Here is a 12,217-nt window from a genome sequence, read left to right on the forward strand (position 1 = left end):
ATAAATTTAATTTATTTTTTTTAATGCAGTAGTTTTTCAGTAAGGACACACGATATCCTAAAAGTGTTTGATTCAGACTTGCTGACCTGTCTTTGATGAACTAATTCATGTCGCATGATATTTTTTTTTAATACAGTAGTTTTTTGGTAAGGACACTCGATATCCTAAAAGTGTCTTATTCAAACTTTTACCTTGAGCATCGATGTTGTTAGCAGAATTTCAAAAGGTTCGTTTATGAGTGCTGGCGTATCTGATGAAATAATTTAGGTCGATAAATTTAATTTTTTTTTTTTAATGCAGTAGTTTTTCAGTAAGGACACTCGATATGCTAAAAGTGTTTGATTCAAACTTTTACCTTGAGCATCGATGTTGTTAGCAGAATTTCAAAAGGATCGTTTATGAGTGCTAGCGTATCTGATGAAATAATTTAGGTCGTATGATAAATTTAATTTATTTTTTTTAATGTAGTAGTTTTTCAGTAAGGGAACTCGATTTCCTAAAAGTGTTTGATTCAAACTTTTACCTTGAGAATCGATTTTTTAATGCAGTAGTGTTTCAGTAGGAACACTCGATATCCTAAAAGTGTCTGATTCAAACTTTTACCTTGGGCATCGATGTTGTTAGCAGAATTTCAAAAGGATCGTTTATGAGTGCTGGCGTATTATGATGAAATAATTTAGGTCGTATGATAAATTTAATTTATTTTTGTTTTTTTAATGCAGTATTTTTTCAGTAAAGACAATCGATATCCTAAAAGTATTTGATTCAAACTTTTACCTTGAGAATCGATGTTGTTAGCAGAATTTCAAAGGGATCGTTTATGAGTGCTGGCGTATCTGATGAAATAATTTAGGTCGTATGATAAATTTAATTTATTTTTTTTAATGCAGTAGTTTTTCAGTAAGGACACTCGATATCCTAAAAGTGTCTGATTCAAACTTTTACCTTGAGCATCGATGTCTTTAGCAGAATTTCAAAAGAATCGTTCGTAAATGCTGGCGTATCTGATGAAATAATTTAGATTGTATGATTAATTTAATTTTTAATTATTTTTTTGCAGTAGTTTTTTAGTAAGGACACTCGATATCCTAAAAGTGTTTTATTCAATTTTTACCTTGAGCATCGAAGTTTTTAGTAGAATTTCAAAAGGATCGTTTATAAGTGCTGACCTGTCTTTGATGAACTAATTGATGTCGCATGATATTTTTTTATACAGTAGTTATTCAATAAGGACACTCGATGTCCTAAAAGTATTTGATTCAAACTTTTACCTTGAACATCGATGTTTTTAGCAGAATTTCAAAAGGATCGTTCATAACTGCTGGCGTATCTGATGAAATAATTTAGGTCGTATGATAAATTTAATTTTTTTTAATGCAGTAATTTTTTAGTAAGGACACTCGATATCCTAAAAGTGACTGTTTCAAACTTTTACCTTGAGCATCGATGTTGTTCGCAGAATTTCAAAAGGATCATTTATGAGTGCTGGCGTATCTGATGAAATAATTTAGGTCGTATGATAAATTTAATTTATTTTTTTTAATGCAGTAGTTTTTCAGTAAGGGCACTCGATATCCTATAAGTGTTTGATTCAAACTTTTACCTTGAGAATCAATGTTGTTAGCAGAATTTCAAAAGGATTGTTTATGAGTGCTGCCGTATCTGATGAAATAATTTAGGTCGTATGATAAATTTAATTTATTTTTTTTAAATGCACTAGTTTTTTAGTAAGGACACGCAATATACTAAAATTCTCTGACTCAAACTTTTAACTTGAGCAACGACGTTGTTAGCAGAATTTCAGAAGGATAGTTTATTAGTGATAACGTCCATGAGGAAATAATTTAGGTGGTATGATAAATCTAATTTTTTTTTTTTAATGCAGTAGTTTTTCAGTAAGGACAGTCGATGTGCTAAAAGTGTTTGATTCAAACTTTTACCTTGAGCATCGATGTTCACACACACACACACACACACACACACACACACAGAGAGAGAGAGAGAGAGAGACGACACACAAACACAGTGATGACACACACACACAGAGACGAAACACACAAAGAGACGACATACGCACAGAGACGATACACACACAGAGACAATACACACACAGAGACGACACACACACATAGAGACGACAACACACAGAGAGAAGACACACGCACAGAGACGACACCCACACAGAGACGACACACACACACACAGAGACGACACACACACAGAGACGACACACTCAAAGTGACGACTTACACATAGAGACGACAACCACACAGAGACGACAAACACACAGAGACGACACACATAGAGAGACCACACACATACAGAGAGACGACAAACACACAGAGACAGCACACACAAAGAGATGACACACACACAGATACGAAACAAACAAACAGACGACACACACACAAAGAGACGACACACACACAGAAACGACAAACACACATAGAGACGACACACACAAAGAGACGACACACACACAGATACGAAACACACATAGAGACGTTACACGCACAGAGACGACACACACACACAAAGACAACAAGCACAGAGACAACACGCACACAGAGACAACACACACACACACAGAGACGACACACACACACATAGCGACGATACACGCACAGAGACGACACACACACAGTCTCTGTCGTCTCTGTGCGTGTGTCGTCTCTGTGCGTGTGTCGTCTCTTTGTGTGTTTCGTATCTCTGTGTGTGTCGTCTCTTTGTGTGTGTTGTCTCTGTGTGTTTTTAGTCTCTCTGTGTTTGTGTGTCATCTCTCTGTGTGTGTGTCGTCTCTATGTGTAAGTCGTCACTTTGAGTGTGTCGTGTCTGTGTGTGTGTTATCTCTGTGTGTGTGTGTCGTCTCTGTGTGGGTGTTGTCTCTGTGCATGTGTCTTCTCTCTGTGTGTTGTCGTCTGTGTGTGTGTGTGTGTCGTCTCTGTGCGTGTATCATCACTATGTGTGTGTGTGTCGTCTCTGTGTGTGTGTGTTGTCTCTGTGTGCGTGTTGTCTCTGTGCTTGTTGTCTTTGTGTGTGTGTGTCGTCTCTGTGCGTGTATCGTCTCTATGTGTGTTTCGTATCTGTGTGTGTGTCGTCTCTTTGTGTGTGTCATCTCTATGTGTGTTTGTCGTTTCTGTGTGTGTGTCGTCTCTTTGTGTGTGTCATCTCTTTGTGTGTTTCGTATCTGTGTGTGTGACGTCTCTTTGTGTGTGCTGTCTCTGTGTGTTTGTCGTCTCTCTGTGTGTGTGTCATCTCTCTATGTGTGTTGTCTCTGTGTGTTTGTCGTCTCTTCGTGTTTGTCGTCTCTATGTGTAAGTCGTCACTTTGAGTGTGTCGTCTCTGTGTGTGTGTCGTCTCTCTGTGTGTGTGTCGTCTCTGTGCGTGTGTCTTCTCTCTGTGTGTTGTCGTCGCTATGTGTGTGTGTCGTCTCTGTGTATGTGTTTCGTCTCTGTTTGTGTGTTTCGTCTCTGTTTGTGTGTTTCGTCTGTGTGTGTGTGTCTTCTCTTTGTGTGTGTGTCGTGTCTGTTTTGGTGTTGGTGTGTTTGTATTTTTGTGTTTGTGTGTTTGTTTGTGTGCTTGTGTGTGTTTTTTTGTGTGTGTGTGCGTGGGTGTGTGAGTGTGTGTGTGTGTGTGTGTGTGTGTGTGCGAGTGTGTGTATGTGCATGTGTGTGTGTGTGTATGTGTGTGTGTGTGTGTGTGTGTGTGTGTGTGTGTGTGTGTGTGTGTGTGTGTGTGTGTGTGTGTGTGTGTGTGTGTGTGTGTGTGTGTGTGTGTGTGTGTGTGTGTGTGTGTGTGTGTGTGTGTGTGTGTGTGTGTGTGTGTGTGTGTGTGTGTGTGTGTGTGTGTGTGTGTGTGTGTGTGTGTGTGTGTGTGTGTGTGTGTGTGTGTGTGTGTGTGTGTGTGTGTGTGTGTGTGTGTGTGTGTGTGTGTGTGTGTGTGTGTGTGTGTGTGTGTGTGTGTGTGTGTGTGTGTGTGTGTGTGTGTGTGTGTGTGTGTGTGTGTGTGTGTGTGTGTGTGTGTGTGTGTGTGTGTGTGTGTGTGTGTGTGTGTGTGTGTGTGTGTGTGTGTGTGTGTGTGTGTGTGTGTGTGTGTGTGTGTGTGTGTGTGTGTGTGTGTGTGTGTGTGTGTGTGTGTGTGTGTGTGTGTGTGTGTGTGTGTGTGTGTGTGTGTGTGTGTGTGTGTGTGTGTGTGTGTGTGTGTGTGTGTGTGTGTGTGTGTGTGTGTGTGTGTGTGTGTGTGTGTGTGTGTGTGTGTGTGTGTGTGTGTGTGTGTGTGTGTGTGTGTGTGTGTGTGTGTGTGTGTGTGTGTGTGTGTGTGTGTGTGTGTGTGTGTGTGTGTGTGTGTGTGTGTGTGTGTGTGTGTGTGTGTGTGTGTGTGTGTGTGTGTGTGTGTGTGTGTGTGTGTGTGTGTGTGTGTGTGTGTGTGTGTGTGTGTGTGTGTGTGTGTGTGTGTGTGTGTGTGTGTGTGTGTGTGTGTGTGTGTGTGTGTGTGTGTGTGTGTGTGTGTGTGTGTGTGTGTGTGTGTGTGTGTGTGTGTGTGTGTGTGTGTGTGTGTGTGTGTGTGTGTGTGTGTGTGTGTGTGTGTGTGTGTGTGTGTGTGTGTGTGTGTGTGTGTGTGTGTGTGTGTGTGTGTGTGTGTGTGTGTGTGTGTGTGTGTGTGTGTGTGTGTGTGTGTGTGTGTGTGTGTGTGTGTGTGTGTGTGTGTGTGTGTGTGTGTGTGTGTGTGTGTGTGTGTGTGTGTGTGTGTGTGTGTGTGTGTGTGTGTGTGTGTGTGTGTGTGTGTGTGTGTGTGTGTGTGTGTGTGTGTGTGTGTGTGTGTGTGTGTGTGTGTGTGTGTGTGTGTGTGTGTGTGTGTGTGTGTGTGTGTGTGTGTGTGTGTGTGTGTGTGTGTGTGTGTGTGTGTGTGTGTGTGTGTGTGTGTGTGTGTGTGTGTGTGTGTGTGTGTGTGTGTGTGTGTGTGTGTGTGTGTGTGTGTGTGTGTGTGTGTGTGTGTGTGTGTGTGTGTGTGTGTGTGTGTGTGTGTGTGTGTGTGTGTGTGTGTGTGTGTGTGTGTGTGTGTGTGTGTGTGTGTGTGTGTGTGTGTGTGTGTGTGTGTGTGTGTGTGTGTGTGTGTGTGTGTGTGTGTGTGTGTGTGTGTGTGTGTGTGTGTGTGTGTGTGTGTGTGTGTGTGTGTGTGTGTGTGTGTGTGTGTGTGTGTGTGTGTGTGTGTGTGTGTGTGTGTGTGTGTGTGTGTGTGTGTGTGTGTGTGTGTGTGTGTGTGTGTGTGTGTGTGTGTGTGTGTGTGTGTGTGTGTGTGTGTGTGTGTGTGTGTGTGTGTGTGTGTGTGTGTGTGTGTGTGTGTGTGTGTGTGTGTGTGTGTGTGTGTGTGTGTGTGTGTGTGTGTGTGTGTGTGTGTGTGTGTGTGTGTGTGTGTGTGTGTGTGTGTGTGTGTGTGTGTGTGTGTGTGTGTGTGTGTGTGTGTGTGTGTGTGTGTGTGTGTGTGTGTGTGTGTGTGTGTGTGTGTGTGTGTGTGTGTGTGTGTGTGTGTGTGTGTGTGTGTGTGTGTGTGTGTGTGTGTGTGTGTGTGTGTGTGTGTGTGTGTGTGTGTGTGTGTGTGTGTGTGTGTGTGTGTGTGTGTGTGTGTGTGTGTGTGTGTGTGTGTGTGTGTGTGTGTGTGTGTGTGTGTGTGTGTGTGTGTGTGTGTGTGTGTGTGTGTGTGTGTGTGTGTGTGTGTGTGTGTGTGTGTGTGTGTGTGTGTGTGTGTGTGTGTGTGTGTGTGTGTGTGTGTGTGTGTGTGTGTGTGTGTGTGTGTGTGTGTGTGTGTGTGTGTGTGTGTGTGTGTGTGTGTGTGTGTGTGTGTGTGTGTGTGTGTGTGTGTGTGTGTGTGTGTGTGTGTGTGTGTGTGTGTGTGTGTGTGTGTGTGTGTGTGTGTGTGTGTGTGTGTGTGTGTGTGTGTGTGTGTGTGTGTGTGTGTGTGTGTGTGTGTGTGTGTGTGTGTGTGTGTGTGTGTGTGTGTGTGTGTGTGTGTGTGTGTGTGTGTGTGTGTGTGTGTGTGTGTGTGTGTGTGTGTGTGTGTGTGTGTGTGTGTGTGTGTGTGTGTGTGTGTGTGTGTGTGTGTGTGTGTGTGTGTGTGTGTGTGTGTGTGTGTGTGTGTGTGTGTGTGTGTGTGTGTGTGTGTGTGTGTGTGTGTGTGTGTGTGTGTGTGTGTGTGTGTGTGTGTGTGTGTGTGTGTGTGTGTGTGTGTGTGTCTCTCGGTGTGTTTCAGTCTCTGTGTGGGGGTGTGTGTGTGTGTGTGTGTGTCTGTGTGTGTGTGTGTGTGTGTGTGTGTGTGTGCGTGTGTGTGTGTGTCTCTGTCAGTGTCTGTGGTTCTGTGTCTATGTGTGTGTGTCTCTGTGTGTGTCTCTCTTTGTGTGTCTTTTTATTTTTGTGTTTATGTGTCTGCTTTTTTTTGTCTTTTTGAGAGTGAGAGTATGTGTGTCTTTGTGTGTGTCTGTGCGTCTCTGTGTGTGTATGTGTATCTGGGCGTGTATCTGGGCGTGTGTGTGTTTCAAATGTTAGAAGACGCTTACAATGATGATGGAAGGTGCTGTAGGGATTCTAGAGAATACTTATATTGTGGTACTGGGGGCTGAATTGCTTACGAAAACCCGAATGAATGAGTTGAAAATATAATTTTAACGAGAAATGACTGAAAAGTTTTTTTTTTGGGGGGGGGGGATAATGACAGCGGTGTGTCACGGGGGCAGTAATAGGAAATACGTGTATAAAGGGAAATATAAAGTGAAATATAAAAAAATATAAAGTTTCCCTTTACATAATAAAGGGAAATACGTGTCTTACTCGTCCCAAACAATAAATCTTAAAAACACAGACAATGAAAATAAAACAAATTGACGAGCAATAAAACATAAAAAAGACAGCTAAAAAACACGACAAAAAATAAAAGATGAGAATATCATATTATCATATACGCAAAAAAGAACCATCTATTATAGAAAACCGGGGCTTCTAGCCTGCAAGCCCAGAGGGTAGGGGAGGGGAGGAGTGATATTAGATGGAATGTAAGACTTACTAAGACCTTTTTCAATAAGATAAATTTATGGATATTTTACATTATCCTAACAATAGGTTCCAGCTCGCACCTAGTAGCATTCATTTTCAGAGAATGCATTGATAATAGATGTAGTTTTTGGGCGTTATTGCAGCTTTAAAAAGATAAAGAAGAACATGCCTAATTTAAGGAAAGACGAAGGGAGAGGACTCCAGGGGAGGGGGACCGTTTTCTCCGTCACCAGCTCAACACTGTTTTATTTTTTATCGTTACGCAAAGCGGTAATTTTCAAACTTACATTTATGGTTATCCTGCCTCCCTCCACTAAGGTACCGACCTGCTCACTGGTCGCCTCCTAGGAAGTGTCCAGTCCCCCCCCCCGAGTGGTTTCTCTTAGCCCAGGGTACATTTTCACCGAAATATCAAAATACACAAAGGAGGGGAAATTCTATTTCGAAAAATTCTTGTCACAATCCACCTCGTACGCTGTGGGGGAGTTTGGTCTATGTCTACTCTTTTTGGGGGACAGAATCCTGCCATTCTACGCGCAGTGGGGAATGTTCTACGCGCAGTAACAAAAAGAGACGAAAATTAACGAACAAGAGAGTAGTGAAGAATCATGGTATGCAAAGTAATTTTGGCAGGGAAAGTCACTGGTGATAAATCGCTTGGGGTGGCACCGTGGTTTGGTGATTTTTGGCGACGCACAGATTTTCGGGGAAATACCAAAAATTCGGGGATAGTGCAAGCCCTGCTTGATTTATAATCAGGAAAATCAAAATACTAAACCACACGAGAAAGAAAAACTCCGACTTTGTGGTTGACGCAATAAAGAATTGCCGTAAAATTAATTCAAAGTCAGCCGAACGCCGCCGCCTCTGCCAGTGGTGGTGCACCTGCGGAGCGCCGGCGGCGCAGCGACACTTCGGCGGGGGTCAACTGGGCCTCTCGTTGGCGGCGTTAGGTCGCTCCGCCGGCGCAGCGCCGGTGTATATAAATAGACCCCGGCACCGTACCGATGAGGGAAGACCGGTGGGGCCAAAATAGCGCGCCGCCACCGCACCGCCGGTAAGATATCGGTGGCGTGCCACCAGCGTCATCAATATATACCGCAAACATTAATTTTTTCATCAGTCTTTCTCAGATCACAGCTTAAATTTATAACAGATTCAAGCCTATTCATGAGTTAAAATATTCAGAAGTCGCTGGCTGGAAACTGGTCTTCTTCGTTATTCATCAAGAGAAGTAGATATCTGGTAGAAACGAAATGGCTGTGGCGTTTCAGAACCCTTGCATAATACGACTTGTTGAAGTATCTATTAGCTATGTATTCTTAACATAAATAATTATCAAAATTAGTAGTTTTTTTTCATCGAGCATTACTACATACAAAACTTCAAGTTTGCTAATATTTTTTAGGCAGTCTGTCAAAACAAAGTTTAATTTATGGGCATGACAGTTTACATAAACTGCATGAAGTACCTTCTCCCTAAACTCTGCTTGAACTCCGTTAAACTCCCTACTCATAACTCATTGGGCAATACACCCTACTAATTGGGCAATACACCGCATCAAATCTACACCATACTTTTCTATAGTTTTACAAATTGAGGTGGATAAGCTCTCGGTGTGTAATTTGTGCATGTAATATCAGGCGATTGGTCGCTCCACTACTTCTCCGTTTTATATGTACCTGAGTAGGATCGCTAATTGTTCTTTTCTCGAAACTTCTTTTGTCTCGTCGATAAGAATAGCAAAGTAATTAGCTGATCTTACTTTTGAAATAATGTCTTGGCGCAAAGCATTTCCTATAAGTTTAACTGCGTCATTTTGGTACTGATGACTGCAATAGGGGCCATATCGGTGCTGTAACTGGCCTCCAGATTTTCGTTGCCTTTAGACATTTTCTCCATCAATTCAACCAAGTTACCCCGGTTTGCAGATGTTTCTGATTCGTTATGACCCCTCAAAGCAAGACCCTAGCAGCCAAGAAAGCAAATAGCGTGAAAAATGAACTTCACATGATCTCTATTTTCCTGAACCTCTTGAGATCTGGATTGATTAAAGGCATTTGCTATAGATCTCGAGGTATCAGTGCTATTTGTCTTAAATCCCGTCCATTCTGACATACAATGCCAGTGTCTTTCAGAACCATCATGTATTCATATTACTTTAATAGCGCAGAACTGTCTTTCCACTTACAAAATGCTGACTCAATGAAAGCCCTTTTTCCAGCAGTTTCTCCAGCCCTTAGAGTCCCCATAGAAAAATGGCGGCAAGTAAAACAAAACACGAAATTCAAGTTTTTCGAGTATTCAATCCATTCATAAGTCTTAGAGTGATTTGCACTGAATTTTCTACCGTTAGAAGTGGAAGTCGTATATCTCTCAAGAATGGGTTGAGCTGGTTTGTCGTGACGCGTCGTAGAGATATCTAAGAGAAGTTCTTGACTGCTGCTGCTACTGGAACCCGCAAGGGGTTCAGGGATGCAGACCAAACTTTCATGTTGACCTGAGCAAGTTGTTGTTCCGCTTGTTTCCGAAGGACTGTCACAGGTGGTGGAATTTCTCTCCACTAACCCAACCCGACACTTTGAGCCCTGTCATTATTGCCAGTTTCTTCATTTTTCTTCCACATTTTCATCGTAAAAAAAATCCAAAGCTTGTGGTCGCTTTTTACTCATAGTTTGATTGATAAATTAAACGAAAACTTACCAAGTTTTGAAGTTTGATTGTAATTCTACTCCAAAGAAGGAGCGCCAGCGTAGCTGAGAGTTCAACTGAGAGACAGACGCGTGCAATCGCCTCGATTGACCAAAGCAACACCAGTATTTTAAAGTCATTATGATATGCAGTTATTAAGCTCATGATGTAATACTGAGAGTTCATCGGGAAGGGACATTGGGAGGGCAGTTCAATTCACAGCTACGCTGGTGTTCCTTCTTTGGATTAGAATTATAACCAAACCTCAAACTTGGTAAGTTTTCGTTTAATTTCTCAATTCTACTTCAAAATGAGCGCCTTAGCTCCGCCTTCGAGTTCAACTGAAATTTTAAAGTTCAGCATGATCTATACCAACCCTAATGATGAATAATAGCCCTATTCATTAAAAGAGGCTGTTGTACAAAAATTCATTTATAGGAAGATATTTCAAATATAACAAATTACAGTGAATAGATTCTAAAGACAGATAACTGCTGACCACTTTCAATTGGTTCATTATAAAACCTTGGAAACGTTTTGGCATTTGTCCAGCCTATATATTTTATGATTTGATCTGCATCAATTCCTCTTGCTTTAATGTGGGACGTTGAGGCAGACCGTGTGCTATGAGCACCATAAACACTGATATCTATACCTGCAAGAAATAAAACTTCTTTTATCAATTTAGAAATAGATGACTTGGACGCAGCAGTATGAGGCTTACGATATGTAAGAAAAAGTGCGTCGTTTATATTCGGATATGATGTCATTCTAATATACCTAGCTAGGTGCGTCGCCGGACACAGGGACGACTCTTGAAAAGGCCAAAATTTAACTACTGATTTGTGGTTGCCCGGTTTCCATGTTTTTAACAACACATTGATTTGAAAATCAAAACTTCCATCGTCATTATGTACCATATTACTAAGTGATAAACTGGCCAAAAACTGAACTCTTTCACAAGCTGATTAAGGTGGAAACAGATCAGGCCACTGGTATTTTGATCTTTCCAAATTGGACCACACAAGTATGGTATCCCTTACTGTTAAAGCTTTTAATAGGAAGTCCAATATTTCTACCAAATGATATTTTTACTTTGTCTCTCCCACAGTTACCGACCTTGCACCTTCCATTGTCCAAGACGTTACACCTAGCGGCTTGTGTCGTCTCCGGCAAGGGCTTCACCACCAAGGATTTTCTCCCTCCACAGTCGATATTATCATGGATGGATGGCGGGATTCAACTAAGCGCCAGTACAAAGTTTACATTGAAAAATGGATCGACTTTTGTGGAAGAAACACAATCCAGGCCTTGGAGGCAACTTTACCGGAGACTTTGACATTTCTTACGGTACTTTTTCACTCAGGTGTTGGATACAGTGCTATTAACACTGCGAGGAGTACTTTATTGGCAATTCTACCAAGTCTTCAGTTAGGCAGTAATCACATCACCAAGAAGTTTATGAGAGGTGTCTTTAATAGAAGGCCTAGTCTACCCAAGATTTCGAATGGGGGGAATGCATAAAAGAAATAATGCTTCCAATTCATTGCAAATGCATCTACGAAAAAACAGTCTGGATCTGGTTTCCAAGAAACAAATGGTTTAATCTGAAAATTTAATCTAGTCGCAAACAAATCAATATCTATTGACTGACATACCAAAAAAATTCAAAATAGTAAATATTTCAGAATCCAATTTCCATTCCTTTTCATTATCAAATTTTCGTGATGCTTTATCTGCTATATTAGCAACCCCAGGCACATGTTCTGCAGATATCCACCCTTTGCCCTGCAATACTACCTGCCAGACCTTATTTGCGAAATAATTACAAAATTTAGATTATGATCCTCCCATTTTATTTATATAAGCTACTGTGGTTATATTTTCAGAACGCAGCCGAACATGCATGCCTTTAATATCATGGGCAAAATATTTTAATCCCAGATAAACGGCCTTCGTTTCTAAGACATTGATATCAAATCTCTTCTCTTCTGAGGACCATTCACCTGTGGCCGTTTTCATGGAATATTCATCCACGAGTGCCCAACCTAGTTTCGACGCATCACTACACAAATATTTGTCAATTGATCTAGACTCAATTGCTTTAGAAGCATGATTGGCAATATCCAACCACCATTGTAGTTCCGAATTTACATCGGATGTTAAAATTATCCTTGCCGTAAAATCACCCTTCGCGTACCTTAATGCTTGAGTTTTCAACGATTCCGCTTTTCGGTAATATAAAGGCCCTAATTCTACTACTGGAAATGTTGAAACAAAAACGCCAAGAGTTTTGGCCAATTCTTGAATCGTAGTCAATTTTTGACTAAGAATTTTTGAAACCAAATGTATAACTTTTTTAATTTTTCTTTCCGGCAGGAAAAAACGCATTGATCGCGAATCTAACAAAAAGCCCAGAAATCCTATTTGTTGGTTTGGAATGAGAACTGACTTTCCCGGGTGGATCACAAACCCCAGATCTG

General features: G+C 41.5%; 1 protein-coding gene across 1 annotated transcript in view; it reads right to left on the reverse strand.

The window, feature by feature from the left end:
- Positions 1-12,217, reverse strand: part of LOC148940563 (uncharacterized) — a 101,421-nt gene that overhangs the window by 75,702 nt on the left and 13,502 nt on the right. The window contains exons 3-4 of the mRNA XM_089105017.1: positions 11,741-12,060; positions 10,200-10,389 (exon numbers count right to left, since the gene is read on the reverse strand). Of these exons, the coding sequence (XP_088961143.1) occupies positions 10,200-10,389; positions 11,741-12,060 (510 nt within the window). The remainder of the gene's footprint in view (positions 1-10,199; positions 10,390-11,740; positions 12,061-12,217) is intronic.

Source organism: Artemia sp. Qi Xiang Cuo, chromosome 19 (genome assembly GCF_049724085.1).
Source record: "Artemia sp. Qi Xiang Cuo chromosome 19, ASM4972408v1, whole genome shotgun sequence".
Lineage (NCBI taxonomy): Eukaryota > Metazoa > Arthropoda > Branchiopoda > Anostraca > Artemiidae > Artemia > Artemia sp. Qi Xiang Cuo.